Here is a 19214-nt window from a genome sequence, read left to right as displayed (position 1 = left end):
TAGGTTAAAATAAACAAGGTAAATTAGCATAATTGCATATCATGAAAGCAGGCACAGATTGCTAGTTGCAAGAAAAATCCATGTTGGCCACAGAAACACGGTTCTCTGATAGGGCTGGTAGAGTTCACTAATTGACAGAGATAGCAACACAATTAATAATATGTAAACGTGACAATTGTGAATATCCTTATAACTTGTCAAGCCACAAAACCACCGTTCTCTGATATGGCTAATGCAGTCCACTGAATATCAGAGATGTGGCAAAGTCAATCCTACGTATAAATTCTCCGTTAGGTTTGTCAGCCGACATTGGATTCCAATGCAGAACGCCTAAGATAGGCTGGGATGATAGAGGACTTACCCTCACTTCTGACGGGCTGGTGCCATCCGTCTATCCCTTCCCGTTATTCATTCACTATCCCCTTCATTTCAAGCGCCAGGGAGTTACATTGATCCAGGTGATAGAAAGCCCTGCTTGCAAGAGCTTACAATCTATGGGAAGGGGCAGACTTAAAGGATCGGGGGAGACAGGGTGAGGGGACTAGAAAACTAAATGGAGAGCGGAAAATGGGGGGACTAGAGTAGTAAGGGGACTAGAAATCTGAAAGGATGGTGAAATAAAGAGGTGAGGAAGACAGAGCGTGAGGAGTAAGATAGTGAGGAAGGATAATAACATGGGTTTTAGGGGAGGGGAGAGGTTAGATGGAGGAAGGGTAGGCGATCCTGAACAGGTGGGTTTTGAGGGGTCTTTTAAAGATTTACAGGCATGGGGATAGTCTGATAGTATGAAGGAGGTCTTTCCATAAAAGGGGGGCAGCCCAGGAGATGTCCTGAATGTGGGAGCGAGACGAGAAACCCAGATGGGGAGTGAGGCGGCAGTCGCTAACTGACCGTAGAGGGCAAGTGGGAGTATGAATAGAGATGAGGTTGGAGAGGATTCTTTGTCGTAGGGGGAGCCTGTGGCGTGCTCGACAGAGAACGGAGGCAGAAGTAGAGCGGTGAGAGAGGAAGATTAGTCTCGCTGTAGTATTGACCTTGTGGAGAAGAACTACCCTCAAGGACAAAGTGTTAAAAGGCTCACAATATCCAATAAATAATTTAATAAGAAATTAATTTAATAAGAAGCATGCATATAGCCTTAAGCTTTATATTGGAGTTGAAGGGCAAATGCAACATAGGGACATCCTAATGCAAAACATGTTCTAGAACACAAAGAATGATTGCTGAAAGGCTGTTTGAGGAATTCTACATGTGAGCTAGTAGCAGGAAAGTATGAGATCCAGAGCGAGCATGTTCCCAGTAAAGACACATAAACAGGATTTATTTTGGCTAAGTTCTAGAAGTATAAGTGTCAAGGTGCACATCTGATGTTTGCATATGTTGAAAAAATGAGAGACTTCCATGTGGAACAGGATGGTGTACTTTACTAATGACTTGATAGAGGAGTGATTTGATGGAGACTGCTTAAGTGCTATGATAAGCAATTAAGTTTGGACAGTGTTATTTTGAGGACTCTCTCTGCCATCCATATTGAAATGATATGTACAAGTGAACTGAAGGGTGAGGTCCAGTGTGGACAGATTTGTATTACTTGCAGGTTATATTTTAAGTCAATTGAAGTAATACGCTCTGGATTGTGTAAATACAACAGGACAAGGTCCCAGGACATAACCTTGGGGATAGTCACAAACAGATTATTAAATAATAAAACCTAGTTGAATATATCAACATATAAAGATCGTAAAGGCAGATAAGAGAACCAGGAGTGTGCTTTTTCTCAGCATGAAGTGAGAGGTCTCCTGTACAGCTTTCTACACACTGGTTGGTCAATTTGCTGAAATTATCATTCATTGTACTGTGTGTGGGCTCAACATACTGGATCAAAACAAGATTCAATCCAATATGGTTGAAAAAAAAGTCTAACAATGGCCCCTCCATTACAGTAAAACCGCACACCAACCTGACTATATGATGGGCAAAACAAAAATTATTGGAGGATCAAGACTTTCCCTCTTGTTTTTTTTCCTGTACCCTTTTAATTCGTCAAAATCTCAATAAATATTTATGGTTTAAAAAAAGAAAAGAAATGAGAAAGAAAAAAAAAATATCTGATGGGAGGAATTTAGCAGCTGAATAAATGGTTTAATGAATGAACTGAAGAGGCTATAGTAGTTGAAAGGGAATGGGATTGCATATGCAGAGAGTTGGTGAGGGTTACCAATGTGGAGAATGTGAAACACTCCTCCTTGGTTTATGCTCGTTGAATGCTGTTAAATATGCATTGCAACTGTTTAAATTGATGCATATAATCTAACATAAAGAAAAGTCCATCTGAGTCCTCTTTCAAACATATTGTGGGAAGATGAAGATTGAAAACGTAATAGAAGGTTTAGGCATAATATTATAACAAAGAAATTGCACACCTGGGCTATTTGCTTGCAAAACCGAAAAATTGTGGGCAAGCCTTCTACTGGCTCCCATCAGTGGGTTATTCTGGAGGGTTTTTCTGGTTCCCTTAGGAACTTCTACTTCTCCCACTGCATGCAAGTCATGAGAGGACTTGGGTAGAAGGGAATTTTGCTTAATGTGAACCAGTCATCTACTCAGAGTAAGGAGGTTGACATTCATGTCACTTTCAATTGCGACTCTTACATTTATACTATTAAGGGGGGCAATGTGAGGACCCAGCGGTTTTCTACTGTACAACCCTTCCTAAAACACATTACACACCCGCTGGGTCCTCACATTACCCCCTTAATAATATAAATGTAAGAGTCGTGATTGAAAGTGACTTGAATGTCACCGATACTATCTCCTAATGCTGGAATTCTTCTCATTCAGTTTTTCAGTAAGTCGGAATTGACTCCAGCTCGAAATTACAGCATTCGGCTTTTTACTGTCGCTGTAATTGCTGTTGAGTTTATTGTGTTAGCACTAGTGACTACCACCGGGGTGGGGTTTATTTAAGGTGCATGAAGTTACCTTGTTGAGGGGTACACCGTCATGATGCAGTGATCTTCCTTGCAATCTCCCCCTCTATTAAAGGAATCACTATGGTGTTAATTTTCGGACAGATTCCATCTCATGGGTTACAGTACCTTTGCAGCTGACCTGCAGTCAAGAGCACAATTTAATTCAGCTAAGAGGACTCTCCCTGTTAGATTATTGTGTTTTTCCTGCAAGTGTTTGCTGCTTCTCAGTTTTATCCTGACCCATGCCCAATCTAGTGTATCCCCTGCTGTCGGATATCATGGTTTTATACATTGCCTGCCTTGCGACTTCTGATTGTCTCTGGAAGATCCTCTTCTCTGCTGTCTTATAGACTTTGCATTTAGAGATTTATTTCCATGTTTTCCTGCCATGCACAGCAAATATCTGTTATGTTCTATTCTGTTTTTGTTCTTTGCATACTGTCTTGCCTTGTGACTCAATTAACTTTGCTTTGTTCTGAAAAGAAACACGTTTATTTTTAATTTTCTGATCATTACAACAATATCAAGAAGTAGAAAGGTTATATTAAAAAGAGCAAATCGCATTGGGACGGATTGGTTTCTGCAATACTTACTCTTCTTCTGGCATAATTAGATCTTTGTACAATTACTTTTTTTTTTCCAAACAAGATTTATTTTATTGTAATGAGGTTTGTACCATTTTTAATATACACTATATTCCCAACAATCCTTCCATCTGGATATATGAAATATTTTAATGAAATAAATCACTTAAAAAGAAGATTAATTTGAACAAAATTAATTATATGCGAAAACAAAAACTTGGCAAATCAAAGCCAAACAATTTGTTCTATGAGTGAAATTAAAAGCTCAAAAATAAAAGAATCAATGGTATATTGTTTCTTTGTTGATAAATATAGATAAAAGACTCTACCTCCCCATTACTCCTGCTTTGTCTTTAGACACAGAGCTCGGAGTTCTTCTCTAGATACAAAAAAGATTTCCAAATTATTAGAGTAGGCCTTTATATCAGACTCCAGGAACCCCAACTATTTTCCATTAGTGATACTGCAGGCAATGTTCTCATATGATCATCTGTAATTGATATGTGTATTTGCACTGAAGTTTGGGAATAATATAAAATAAATCTGTTTCCAGTGTTGCTTAAACTCACATAATCAGGAACAATAATCTTGGGAAGTCAAAGAGCTACTAATATGTCCTTGTAATCTCCTGATGCTGTTATGTATGTTTGCATACCAAAGAACAGTACTAGCAAAGTTATTTATTTTTTTATTTTATTTTTAACGCCAACACTTAGTACGAAGTGTTTCTTATGAAGTTTCTCTAGACTGAAAGTCAAGTCAGGAATTTGATATGGGTAAGTTTCTCTTTTCTTGTTGATGACTTGTATCTTTATTTTAATAGCGAAAAGTGTAACAATGCACATTTACAAAATTAACAAGCTATAGTAATAACAATAACATATGCAGACCAGAAATAAGTTCATTCAAATGTAGCATTTACAACTTTAAAAGTACTACTGTGGGATCTTAGAACTGACCTTTATTCTGATAAAATCAAATCATGTAAAGGTTATATTAGGCACTGTGCCCCCTTTCTTAGCAACATGACAGAGTACCCTAAACATAGTAAATGTTTGGCGTGTGCAGTAACTTTCAATATTTCTTACTTAATATTAACTTATTCAACTCTGGCTATTTTGTTAAGAAAATCAAAAAGTACTGCTACAAACAAGCAATGATTTTGTCAGCTGCTTACATATGGCTATTGAAAAACAAAAAAATCTGTAATCATATTTTATAGCATATTTGTACCATAAAACACCTCTGGATACGGGAAGAAAGAACATATTCCCCAAACGTGGATCTTGAATTTAAATTAGTCTAATAAGATGTAGGTATTATTGTCTTATTTTAATGTTCCAATGCTTCAACCCCCTCAGGAACCACTGTTAAATTAGGTACTACACCTAATTGAAGCCACCCTGATGGGGATATAAAAATGAATGAGCTGCCCAGTCATGTGTTGGATAATAAAATGAATCTCTGGCACCCCCTAGTGTTCCAGCAAATTAAGGAAACGTCACTAAATCAAAAGGCAAGGTAAAAAAAATCTATATTGCTCTATTTTCACAACTATAATAAAGATATAGATTGGAGTTTTAGAAAGACGATAGCAATTTCCTCCACATACTGATGATCACAGTAGACTATTGCTCATCTTTTACACCTAACAAGTAAAACGGAGTTAAGAATTCTTGTTCAATAAAGTTTTTTCCTGCTCTTATACACAGAAGTAGATGTATTGATTCCTTCAACTGCCTGCTTTGCCCTTTAAAACAAATGAATACTGCAGTTTACACCTGATTAACAGAAGTTCAAATAAACATATGCTGAATACTTTGCAGTAGAAACTGTTTACAATGAACACCGTCATTAGTACTTGTCCTCCATGGCTATATTCATCTCATAGGGTCTACAACAAGATTTTTCAACCTGTCGTCTATGGAAAGCCAAGGATACCGCAGGCACATTCAAGAGGAACTCCAGCCCGTTAAATTTAACTCTAAATTACAGTTCAATGAATTAGGAATGAAATAATGTATACAAATACAGCAGTGTTACTTGGTATAAATACACACATTTAAGGATAATGGGTAAATGTACTGATATTAGGATTAGATGATAATTGGTAGACATTTACTAATTTAAAGGGTACATGATAAGAAAAAAAATAAATTATTTAAGGTATCTGTATACAATATTTCCACCAGAAAGAACAGTCACAACCAGAGAAAAAATAGCATTAGAAAACAAAGACTTGCAGATAACCAAGTCAAATAAATATAAGAGAGAAGACCATATTATCCCTTGCATGACCATGTACACAACTTCTTCAGCAACAGGTAGAGGATTGCAAGGAACAGTAATAGAAAATAAAACACCATAACTTGCCATATAGTACCCAAATACAGATTATTTCTAGAGTACAGTCAGGAGATTGAATGTCCAATGTTAATTGGCATTCTTTATGATCATCATTTATTTATATAGCGCCAGTGATTCCGCAGCACTGTACAGAGAACTCATTCACATCAGTCCCTGCCTGCCCCATTGGAGCTTATAGTCTAAATTCCCTAATATACACAGACACACAGACAGACACACAGAGACTAGGGTCAATTTTGATCGCAGCCAACTTCAACTGCCTACCAGTATGGCTTTTGGAGTATGGGAGGAAACCGGAGCACCTGGAAGAAACCCACGCAAACACAGGGAGAACATACAAACTCCACACAGATAAGGCCATGGTCGGGAATTGAACTCATGATCCCAGTGCTGTGAGGCAGAAGTGCTAACCACTACCCCACCGTGCTGATCATGTTGTGCTAACACCCATTCTCTACTTCTAGATTATAGAGGAGTTTAACAAAAAAAACTTCAACAGGAGGACATCAGATTTGCGTTCAATTGTTAGAACAGTTTTAAGCTGCTTCAATCATCTATTTTCAAGTATAGTGACTGCAGTATTGGAACACACCAAGGGCTATATTTACTAAACTGCGGGTTTGAAAAAATGTAGGTGTTGCCTATAGCAACCAATCAGATTCTAGCTTTCATTTATTTAGTGCACTCACTAAAATGACAGCTAGAATCTGATTGGTTGCTATAGGCAACATCTCTACTTTTTTTAAACCCGCAGTTTAGTAAATATACCCCCAGGTGTTTCTATATCACAGTCATATCTATTGCTGTATAAATGTAGTGAACAACCTAGTCCCATTTGTCTCCAGAAACAGGTTGTACAGTACTCTACAGTTGAGTAATATTTCTGCACGCTACAGGTGTGTAACCAAAGTTTCATAAATCTACTGAACACATATATACAAAAATACTAATGATAATAGCAGGGCTATAGTGCTACAAATTACTGTGTCTTCCAGGGAGCTCTCACAAACAAAGCAAGATGCCTACAACTGAATGCACATATTTATCCCCCAAAATACATAACTTAGAAAGAGGAGCTCTACAACATTCCAAAGAAACATTTTTGGATTAGATTATTAAAAAAAAGTGCAGATCACATTGGGAGTTATTGGTATCTGCAATACTTGTATGTGTAATTTTGCAGTTAGAGTGATTGTGGGGAAGAATATAAATGGAATTTAAATATATACTTTAAGCTAATTCTCTTTATGGTAACTCACACATTATCACACACTGAAGCTTCATATATTATTGGTCATGCAAATCATTATTATGTTGTAAGCATTTCATATCGGACAGGAAACATTAAGTACATGTGTGATGTTATTTACCACAAGGGCACAAATCCTTGAAACAATGTTTTATCGCAGACACTTTAAAGACCATCACGTGAAGATAAGCGATAACACCATTTGTAGAACATTACACACAATCTATAATGTCTACAACTTTATTAAATACAACACACAAACCCCGTTAATGGTTTGTTATATGCAGGACCGACTGCAGGTGCAATATATACTACAGAAGACCAAGAATCTCTAGCTCCTTGATAAGCTGTAGGCTACGAACAATAAGCAGAACTCCTCAAACCACTGTGAAAAATGAGTTCTAAGCCTGTGCAGTAAAGTACGGTAAAAGGTAGTCATCCACATACAACAGCCACCAGCTCCTCAAATGGCAAAGGAACAGGGTCAAACCAACACAAAACAAATTTCTCGTAACCAACCTAGTATTAGATTAGACCAACAGTACACAAAGTTACGATGTAAAATAAACAAAACATAAATATCTGATCACCTCAACACTATCATCATCATTTATTCATGCCAGCAAATTCTGCAGTGCTTTACAACTGAAAACAAATACAGTAATAAAACAATGCTGGTTAATACAGACATACAGAGGTAAAAGGACCCTGCCCGCATGCTAACAATCTATGGAACAATGGGAGTTTGATACATGAGGTTAAGTGCTACAAATTGCATATTGGTCCAGCCAGTTTGCAAAGGTAAAAGTGCTAGTGGACTATTAGATCCAGTCACACAACAATGTTGATGAGGGTATAGGATCAGGAGGACAGGTGGTAGAGTAGAAAGATAAAAAGAGAGTAGATACTTATTTTTTATTTGTGGGATCAAAGTCTGATCTTACCAATCTTGCCCTTGAAGTAATAAGCAAGATCATGGGCACTGATAGAAGACGGGTTTGAAGTTGGGTGGTTTGAGAAAAGAGAAGTTTAGGGTGAGAGGGTTGACAATTGATTTGAATGTGTTAAAAAGGTTTTTGGGGTTAGAAGCCTGAGCAGAGCTGAGAGATTGGTAGTATGTTTGTTTAGCAGTGTCCGGAGCATTTCAATAGGAGTGGTAGATAGCAGTATATGTGAGGAAATCATTAGAGCTACAAGCTTTACACTAGTGACGTTATGCTTTGCAAGAAAGATTTTGAAGATTTCATGTTACTTTAGTGTGTGACGGCTGACATCAAAGTCGACATGGAATATGAAGAATCGCTGGAGCTACTTGAACAAGCCCTGATGTTAGGATTTGGTGAAAATAAGGTAATGCCATATCAGGGGAGAAGAATATAGAAACTTGGGAGAGAAGTGGAAATCTATTGAAAAATTAATAATGTTAAGATTTCTGTGGGTATGAGGGGACATGGTAGAGTTAGACAGCAGAGAGGTTAAAGTTCTCAAAGGATCTTTGAGAAAGTCAGCCCAGAGCAGACAAAACGCGTCCGTGTCAGTTGGATGATTGTTATTGCACGTCTGAAAAAAGCAGATCTTCTTAGAGCATCAAATTGGATCATATTTGCATTTGGAAATCAGAACTTTCTTTAAGTGTTAAGGAAATAAAAAAACTGAGCATTGTCTAGATCAGTATTTTCTAAACCCAGTCCCCAAGAACTGCTAACAGAGCATGTTTTCCAAGTAACAATTAAAATAATTAGTACCTGTGGATCTTTAAAAATATGTGTCAGTCAGTAATGAATACACCTGTGCTCCAGCAGAGAGATATGGAAAACCTGCACTGCTAGGGATCCCCGAGTACTGGGTTTGGGAAATACTGGTCTAGTTAAAACAAGATCAAAACAGTGGCCACCTCTATGAGTGGAGGATTCAGTCCACTGGGATAAGCTGAGGGAGGAAGTTAGAGAGAGCAGTTTGTAAGCACAAGTGAAATGTGGATTACCAATGGGGATGTTCAAATCACCCATGATGATGGTGGGGATGTTGAAAGATAAGAAATGAAGGAGCAATGCAGAGAAATGATCAAGAAATTGTTAGTGTGGTTCAGGGGGGGCGATAGATCAGAGGAACATGCATAGAGAATGGGTTATAAATCCGAAAAGCATATACTTCAACAGATGTAAATATGAGTGATGGGACATTTGGCAAAACTATGAATGTGCAATGTGGGGAAAAAAGTAGTCCAAGCCCACCTCCTTGTCTGCCTCCAGGTCTTATGGTGTGGGTGAAATAGAGGCCACCAAGTGAAAGGGCTGTATGTGAGGCAGTGTCTGACTGTGTAAGCCACATTTCTGTTATTGCCAGATGACTTAGCTTGTTTGAGAGGAAGAGGGCATGTATGGAGTTAAGTTTGTTACAAACAAAGCATGCATTCCACAGGAAACATTTAAAAGGACTTTGGAAGAGAGGGAAGACAGGTGATGTGCTTGAGGTTTGCTGGATTTCGGTTATGTTCTAATATACGTTTATGGAGGATGTGGGTTAGGGGACCTGGATAAGGTGGTACATCACCAGCTTATAGAAACTGGGTGAGAGAGAGAGAAAGAAAGGAAAGATGATTGTAAGTATTTCATTTTCTGCCGACTGGGTGAGGATGTTCTAGTTCGTGAATCTAAATAGGAAAAAAGTTCACGAGTATTAACTAGAGGCAAATGGGGTAGTGCAATTTGGATGTGTTGCAGTAAAAGTGAAAGATGATATAGTTCTAAAGATAATGTCATGAAAGCAAAATAAGAAAAGCAACTTTTCAAACATAGGAATTTAAGAATAAAGGGTAAGAAACTGAGGCAAATAAAAACAAAACAAAATACCAAGTTGCCCTGTCCAGTGCAGTTAAAGAAGTGACGAGTCAGATTGCATTAGATGTAGCTTATTTCTGGATGTATTCAGATGTTGTCCAGTGTTTGTTTAACTGTGCATTTCCCAAAACTTTGTGAGAGAAACACACTTAGTGTAGGAAACCCCAAACATGTTTCCCCTTAGACTAAAATCTAAAATAAAGTGGGGATGAATACAAACTAGCTACATCTGTACTAGTTGACCAGCTGACCACTGTAATAAATTCACTTTCACCAATCAAGAGTTGGTTAGTGGGGGCAAACTCTGTGGAATGAAGTTAAAGATAAATATGTTGTAAGCAGTTGTCATTCTGAGAGTTTCCAGACAAAACTCCATTAATTCATCTGCTTCCTATAAAAATATGTCTATGGTCTGTTCAAAAGCTCACTTTTATGCTAAACATTAAAGTCTTTTTTATAGGGCTGATGATCAACTCATAATAGGAGACACTGTACAGTTAGTTTTTCCACAATCAATTCAGTTGTGTTAGGTGTTAGAAAAGAGGCATCTCTCCATATGTATACCTGGCAGATTCTCTATATTATAATTGCAAAATGTGTTCTACTCCACCAATTATACTTTACATTTGAGCTCAGTGGTGTAACAATATTCATAAGCAGCCCCATGTGGCAGTTACAGGGCAAAGAGACACAAAGGGCCCATAAGATTTAGGGCCGTAAAGCGAACGGCACATGGGAGCTTTCCGCACCCATGTAAATTAGCCTAGGAAACTGCTATTTTATACAGCTTTCCTACACATAGCAGGCAGCATACACCACTCGTGTTGTGTGTGGAGGTAAGGAGGGGATGGGGCCCTTTCAGAATGTTTGGGGCCCTTTTATCCCTAGTGATGCCCCTGGTAGCACTATGAACTTCGAACTTACAGTTCATTATTCAGATTCACTGGGCATACTCAGAGATATGGGAAGTTAAAGGTAAAATATAATTGACTGCAAATCTAACTCTACAATTACAATACGCTGGCACAGCATAGTTTTTCTTTTAACCCTGGCACTATTAAACTGATTTGTTCATGATTAACAGTCATGCTGTGGTTTAAGCTAGGTACACACTACAGAAATTTCGACCAACTCTTTATGCCGAGCGATTATACATGCGATTGATGTTCCGATCGCTCGGTCCATGGACTGCATACACACTAGCCTTGTTTAGGACGATAAAGGGAAGAGCGGACGTCCCTTTAGCGACTTTTTACAGCCATGTTGTCGTGAGCAATGACTGTAATTTCGTACTCACTGTTGTGGATCGGTCGGAAGTTTATACACACTACACAGCGGAAACGAGATTGGAACGAAAATATTAAACGGTACGACCAACCAAATGAGACGATAATCGTCCATTTGGGCAGATTTTCGACCATCGTGTCACTGCACACACTGACCCGACTTTTGAACCAGCGGTCGTATGTCGGCTGATTGAGCCGATTATTGGACGAAAACCGTGTAGTGTGTACCCAGCTTTAGTAAGCAAGCTACGCTTCCTTATCTTGGGAATTGACATTTGTTTACAAAAGATACATATCTTCATGAATGATTTGCTTGAAATCATTTACGGGATTGATATGCATGTGATATGGGTTTTGTACTAGCGTTTTAGAGATCACTGTACACTTTCCAATGTATTTACATGTAGTAAATGCTACAAATGGAACAAGTAGAGCTCTGAAAAACAGTACCACAATACAAGTAAAACACCAATGGGTATGGTAATACCAGAAAGAATCCATTTAAACATTTAAAATACATGTAAAACTAATTTTAAAAACCACCAGTGTTTATGACCCTGACTGCTCACTAGTACCGACTACAAAAAGTCCTTCATTAGTTTATTTACCTATGTTTAACATAAATAACTTCCCTACAAAATAGTAACATCATGCACATTAGTACATAAATATCATTTACCAACCATGGATGCATGTGCATCTTTATCAATCAGTCACAATGTGTTGTCATACAGTGACTTACAGATTAGCCCTTGCATTGTAACAGACCATTGCTCATAATTGCTATATTAACTGTGTATTCTTTTGCAATCAGACACTTTTATTTGCTCCTTTTATAACCCCAATGCAAGTTATTTCTGTCTGTATTACCTGAAGCATGCTGTGCTAGTCTCTTTTATGGGAAATGGAGACACTTTCAGAGAGAAAACTTTATTTCCCGGCAAGGTGATTTGTTTCAGAACGGATGCTTGAAAAGAAAAAAAAATAGACAAGATCAATTAATAGAATATGATTTTAAATGATGGTGCATTAAAATAGGATCAAATAGTTTCACTGTCCTTTCTCATATCTTTCTTTCCTCATCACCTATAATGTTAAAGGGTAATAAACCTCAGTAAATTACAAAAAAGTTGGATGTATGAACTGTGTTTCATATAGAGGTATTTACCACATCAGTTTGACAGGAGACTCAGTACCCTATACTGTTGGTGGACAACAAGTAAAGACAAAGAGATCACGGCCTCCCACAACATCAGTACAGACTTTTTTAGGAAGTTGTGCTGCTGTGATCATTCTGATGATCTGATAGGCTTCAGATTGCGTTATTCCTGCACACTTCAAAACTCTGGACGATCACAAAGTATAACCAGCTTGGTGGAGAGCGTAGCTGTCAAACTGGGGGTGGTTCAGGAATTTCTTGCGGCCCCCATCATCTGACAAAATCCATACAAGCTACTGTATAACACAGCATTATTATTAGTATTTAGCCCACAAACATATACATAACCGATAATTTAATAAACTAGCAAAAGAGATACCATTCTCAAAATCATGTCTGAGATGTACTCTCCTGCAGTTATATACACACAAACTATTTCCCAATTAGCTTTAAACCTAAGCTACATTTTTCAACTACAAGAATGAAGAAAGTGAATACTGTAATTAAGCATATGTGAATGACGACATTATATATATATATATATATACACACACACACTGTTTTCTGCTGTGCTTACAGGATTTACATCTATATCCATCCATCTAAGGAAGGTATGCATTCCTATGTATACCCAATATAAGTTTACCTTATACTTTGTTTTCAGTCTACACCATCAATGTCTTGCCAAGTCAAACAGTGTTACATTTTACATAATGTTTTGTTCCCGTTCTGCAGCATGGTGGGTAGATACTTCTTATACCTAATATGTATCGATGTCAGATACACTCCAATGCATGCATACTACAGTCATGCATGTTCAAAATATATATAATTCATATTCTCAACTACTCTGGATGAAAGATCTCTCAAGAACCATATAAAAGCTAATGCAAAGAAAGGTTCACATTGCATGAAGTTATAGCAGAACTTTTCTAGTAATGTGGTATACAAAAACCCCTTAATAATGGATAAAAACGTGCCCTGCAGATCTTCTACACATAGTTGTTAGTGCCCACGTCCCAGCTCTACTCTGTTTAAGGGTCAATGGCTCCTAGGGTATACACAGTGCCTCGGTGTGTATTGATAATACATTTACAATAGGAATCAGTTATCCCTATTATAAGGGGAATCTATGCTCTGTTTATTGCAGGGTGAACGGATTGAAGGTCAGAAGTGGCCAATATTACCTGATGATAACAATGAAATGATAATTCTCATCATTTTCTTTAAAAATTGAAGTTAGATTTATTGTTTAATTATCCCAGAATCTGCAGACACACTACAATTTAATGGGAAAATATACCTGGTGGCAGGTGCCCTGCTTGGATAAGTGTATTCAGAGGGATTTCCTTTTCTCCAGGCTTTTTAAGATTAAGTGCGTTGAGGGGCAGTGTGGTCACATGCTTCACAATCCCACCGGTTGGCTGCTGAACTACCTGCAATGGCAATATGAACGTTAGAAGGCATAAACAGGTCCTCATTTCAAACAGTCCATCAACATGCTCAATCAACCAAAACTGCTATGAGGCATCTGTGTCTAGCCCTCAGTTTACACACATCACACTCGTGAAACCTCAAGCATACTTTTGTCTGGATATGACAATAAGAAATCTCACCAGTTGTTTACAGTAATATCTAACAACATAAACTTGTCCAGATGGCCTTAATCCCTTAAGACACACAGGCCTATCAGACCGCAAGTCATGTAGGTTTCACAATTCATCATTAATGCAGTTTACTCAAATGTCATGAAATAAAATTGGCGAGATTTTCTGTGCAGTTTTATTTCATATGGAATTAGATCACAGACATCAAGCGTTATGTAAATGTTCTTTTAATATCAAAGAGGGCTCTGTGAAAGTATTACAAAAACTAAATTATACTTACAATTATGCAGCACTAAATAGAGGAAGATTATCATATAAAATGAATAGTGGGGTAAAACCCCAATAAAAATGTTGTGCACAAAGCAATTGTTTTTTAACGTATTGTCTCACTATTTCCATAGTGAAGGACATTAAAACCTGTTTTTTTTTTTTTTAAATGGTACAAAGGAAAAATATGTTGTAACTCATAGCAGCCAATTCAATGGTAGCTTTTACTTTTTAGACTACTAAAAAAAAAAAAATGGCAGAATCTACCTCATTATTGTGGGCTAGATCAGTGTTTCTTAAACTTTCCAATCTGCACCACTGGTCAGGGCACTATCTCTCGTCAGTCTGTATTGCCTACTAGTGGTCAGGGCACTATCACTCGTCAGTCTGTATTGCCTACTAGTGGTCAGGGCACTATCACTCGTCAGTCTGTATTGCCTACCAGTGGTCAGGGCACTATCACTCGTCAGTCTGTATTGCCTACTAGTGGTCAGGGCACCATCAATATTAACTTCCAATCTGCACTAAGAAACAGATGAGAGAAGATTATTACAATTACTCTCCGGTTTGCGCTTCAAAAGTACAGGCATGGGATCAATTATAAGGAATGCTTTGGTTTTCTGAGTAAGGAGTTGTTCTGTAATTTGGGGCAGCATACCCAAAAACATACATCAGATAATAACTCAGGCTCTCTCCAAATTGCCCTGGCATTATTCTTATTACATTGTGCTCCTCACAGTGACTACAGGAGTATTTGTTTAGTGTTTAGGCCTATATGCATAAGAATCAACCAGAAGCCGTATTTAGTTATTTTTTTCCCTTTCAGAACTTTGTGGCTCCCAGATAAGAGATCTCCTACCAGTGCGCAAATAAAATAAGACCTTGCCTGATTTGACACAAAATTAAACCAATTATCACAAATGAAAATGGGAAATACTAGAAAATGAACTGTAAAAAACATTATGGCAAACATTACCTTTTACTCCTAAACACAAAAACACCAAATACCATTACCCTTGAAAGACAAGTTTTTTTTCAAAACACAGGTATGATGAGCACAACAAGAAAAACCCAATCACAACATTCTGCAGAGCTTCAAAATGAACTTTGAACTCAGTCTGAGAAGCCATAACTTGATAGCGTGAGAAAATCTGAAGGTTACTTATTTCCAATTTATTTTTTTTAAATAAAAAAAGATCAAAACCCTCATATATATATATATATATATATATATATATATATATATATATATATATATATATATATATATACATACATATACACATACACATATATACATACACACACACAAACATATAACAGGAAAATAGAAAATCAGATTAAAGGTATACAATAATTAACATTTAATTATTAAAAGAAAGTATAATTTAAAATACTTATTGCAGCATCTGAACCTCACTAACTCACAGGAAAGTCTATGGCCTTTAATTTATATACAACACATTACTGGGATCATATTTATTTTGAAGCTACCTGCGTTTAGAGAAAGGTTGAACAACAACGCCCCTTCTATAAGCCTCTCCTTCCTCCACGTCTTCTGAAACTTATAAAAACACAGGATACAACCTGGAAGGAAATAGCCTAGCCTTTACTATGGGATGTACCCAAGCAATATGAAGGGGGTGGCAGTTGGCTGAGCATTCTTTGCTCAAGATGTAGCTACTGCTCATGTTGAACGAGCTTTCAGTTCTTCAGGTGCTTGCTGCCCACTGCTCTTCTATGAATGTATTTCTCTGATCCAGTTGGACATAGCTTGTTGGGGAGCATATTCTATCTGATGGTCTGCAGGTATTACAAACAGTATTTTTCTGAACTCATGTCCTCTAAACATGAAAACAGCAATGGCTGGTAGCACTCAGGGCCGGATTAACCCTAGGGCTAACTGGGCTACAGCCCAGGGGCCTCGGGCATCCAGGGGGCCCTTGAAAGTGCTCAACAGAAGTATTGATCGGTCGGGGGCGGGGGCGCCCCCGGCGTGATCAATGCTGCTGAGCACTTTCACTGCGGTCCTTCCCCGGCGCGCTGTAGTCTCCTTACTGAGGAGATGTTGTGAGTCTCACTCTCACAAGATCCCCGGCGCGCTGTACGCTTTTTACTGAGGAGAAGGACTGCAATGCCAGAAAAAGGAGGTAAGTGCCTTGGGGGAGGCTCGGCTCACCGGGGGGGCAGCTCGGATCATGAGGGGGGGGTCCTCACGGGGAATGGAGGCCCCCTTAGCCCAGGGGCCTCCATTCCCTTAATCCGGCCCTGGTAGCACTACTTTTTGATTAATGTGGAATGTAGATGCTACTTTTGGTAGAACAGCAGGAATGGCTCTAAAACCCACTCTATATGAATAGATATTTAAGAAAGGATCTTTGTGCCATAGCACTTGTAACCCCCCAAACCTCCTGGCAGCAGTCACTGCCACTAGAAGACACACTTAGAAAGTCATCCATTTCATTGTATATTTAAGCAAATTCTCCACATTATCCAGATTTAACAATCTAGGGGTTTCTTTAGTTCACCAGAAGAATGTTCCAATATTCCTGGAGAATCCCACCCTGGCTGAGAGTATCTATCTTCCATATCTATACTTGTCAGAGATCTGGTTCTTTTACCTCCCTGTAATGTATACAAATCTTCTTTAGTGACAAATTATTATTTTATCAATGAAATCCAAAGATCCATATATTACTCAGGACGCTGATCTTTCCCTTGGATTTCAGAATTGTACAAAACTCTCCTTCAGATTCTGTCATAAATGTTATATTATATGTTGCACAAATCCTTTGTCTTTCTTCTTACTCTACAAGAGTACTGAGAATGGATACATTATTGCTAACTAAAATGCCTTGCATATGTACATATAGAAACACCCCTAACTTAGGGGCTTACCTGGAGTGGGTGTTCTTCAGCTAATTGGGATTGGACTTAGACTCCATTTTGCTGACTCCTTGAATTGTTAGAAGCAATAACACAGTGCTCTCCATTTGGACAGGAAACGCATCTTTATAGCAGTTCCAAGCCCTTTCCTGGTGCCCAGTGATGATGTGGAGCACGGAAACCCCTCCAGTAGCCTAAGGCACGATTCTCAAATATGTTATATTTTACCCACGCTGCTCCTGGAGGAAGCAGTACAGCTGTTCTCAGGTTGCTGACCTGACTTCAGCTTACCCCACAAGTGGTGCACTGCTGGAGTGAGGAGCCAGGTAAGCTCAGCAAATAAGAAAAAAGATAAACTGTCTAGCTAGAGACAGAAAAAGGGTGGAGGAAGATGATGAGCTGGTTTATATACGGTCTCTGAGGGGGAGATTTTGTTTGACCTGTCTCTAGCTAAACAATAAATAGTAAAGGCTAACATGGAAGAGTGACGAGAAAGAGTGGTAATCTATTATGGCATAGGGCATCCTATTTATATCATATCAGACTAAAGAAATATACAGTCCTGTATGAAGCATGTATTATGCGTAGGGTATCTCAAATTGTTCCACATTTTTATAGTATCAAAATATACATTGAAATCTTTGTTTTTATCCTGAGCAAAACAAATATACTAGGAGAGTAAAACAAATTCTCTTACCATCTGCTTTATGTTCACAGGTTTCAATGTGTTGAGTGACTGGGGCAGAACAGGGCTAATATGTTGGACTTTGACACTGCCAAGTGCCATAGATCCAACAGATTGTGCAGTCTGTATGGAAGTGGTTGGTGTGATCTTCACAAAAGAGAGTGAGTTTGTGGCAGTTACAGGCGGTGTAGGGTTCTGTTGACCGCACTGTAAAATAAATTCCTGAGAATTTGGCATCAGACGGCGCAGTGAAGGCAGACTCTTCTGTGGAGTGTAAAGAACAATAAGCATATTTTACTACTGTATTGTTTGGTTCTTATGCATCAAATTCTTTCTTTCTACATTAGAAAAAATAAATATTAATGCTCAGTTGCTTAAACTGCTGTATATAACTTTTCTCTATTTCTACCAATTTAATTTCTTGTATTAAATAATTTAAAAGCTCAAAACAGGAAAACAAATAAAATACCTTCAGAAATGGCACCAGATATGGCTGTGGTGAGGACTTCAGCTCTTTGTATAGTTTTGTGGTAAATTCTTCTGCTTCGAGTTTTGAATCCTTGAATTTGACAAAAAAGGTTCCAAACTTAAAGGTGAGAAGTGACATCTAGTAGGATCAGCATTAAAGACTATGATGCATGCCATCTTTTCTGAAGTTCATCCACCACGTATGTAAAAGAGAGACTTTCTGCCCATAGAGCAGACATTAGTGGTCTACAGCAACTATCACATTAGTGACCCCAATACCACTTGGCAAAACACAGGGTTGGTTGACATAGGGTTAGGTCAATCTAAGCAGTTAACTTGAGGTTAATGTTTGTTGTTATTTGAAATTGAAGATCTTATGTTTACCACATTCAGTTGAGACAATATATTCTCCCAGCCAAGGCAGGAGCTTTATTTTTATTTTATTTTTTAAGGCTTTTTATGTCCTGGCTCCATTACAAGCAGGTCTGATGGTGGGCCCATAGCAAATTTCTTGCTAATTAAAACAACCCTGTTTAAATTATTAACTGCATATTTGGTGGTATATTAACTGGAAAAGGGATAACAGCTCTAAATGCAAATGTCAAGACAATAAAGTGAAGTCTTACAAGCAAATTCTTCACCAAGTTTTTCACATTTTGGCCCATGACTGGCGACTGTGGTCCACTGGATGCCAGTTTTATTAATGTTGCCAGAAAGTTCTTACATTTCTTCACATTGTCCAGGACTTCCTAGGTAAATCACAATAAAAGAATAGCTGAAAGACGTACTTGTCAAACAAGCTGGAGGTTACAAGTTGTGATGGAAGTAAAATTAGATTTGGTTA

At 38.1% G+C, this 19214-nt stretch overlaps 1 protein-coding gene across 1 annotated transcript in view; it reads right to left on the bottom strand.

Moving 5' to 3' along the window:
- Nucleotides 1-19214, bottom strand: part of TAF4B (TATA-box binding protein associated factor 4b) — a 79520-nt gene that overhangs the window by 44404 nt on the left and 15902 nt on the right. Inside the window, exons 5-9 of the mRNA XM_075214409.1 lie at nucleotides 18997-19119; nucleotides 18372-18461; nucleotides 17915-18166; nucleotides 13761-13893; nucleotides 12169-12265 (exon numbers count right to left, since the gene is read on the bottom strand). Coding sequence (XP_075070510.1) covers nucleotides 12169-12265; nucleotides 13761-13893; nucleotides 17915-18166; nucleotides 18372-18461; nucleotides 18997-19119 — 695 coding nt within the window. The remainder of the gene's footprint in view (nucleotides 1-12168; nucleotides 12266-13760; nucleotides 13894-17914; nucleotides 18167-18371; nucleotides 18462-18996; nucleotides 19120-19214) is intronic.

Source organism: Mixophyes fleayi, chromosome 5 (genome assembly GCF_038048845.1).
Source record: "Mixophyes fleayi isolate aMixFle1 chromosome 5, aMixFle1.hap1, whole genome shotgun sequence".
NCBI classification, from domain to species: Eukaryota; Metazoa; Chordata; class Amphibia; order Anura; family Limnodynastidae; genus Mixophyes; species Mixophyes fleayi.
The sequence above is the reverse complement of the archived record's forward strand: the minus strand, read 5'-3'. Positions and strand labels throughout refer to the sequence as shown.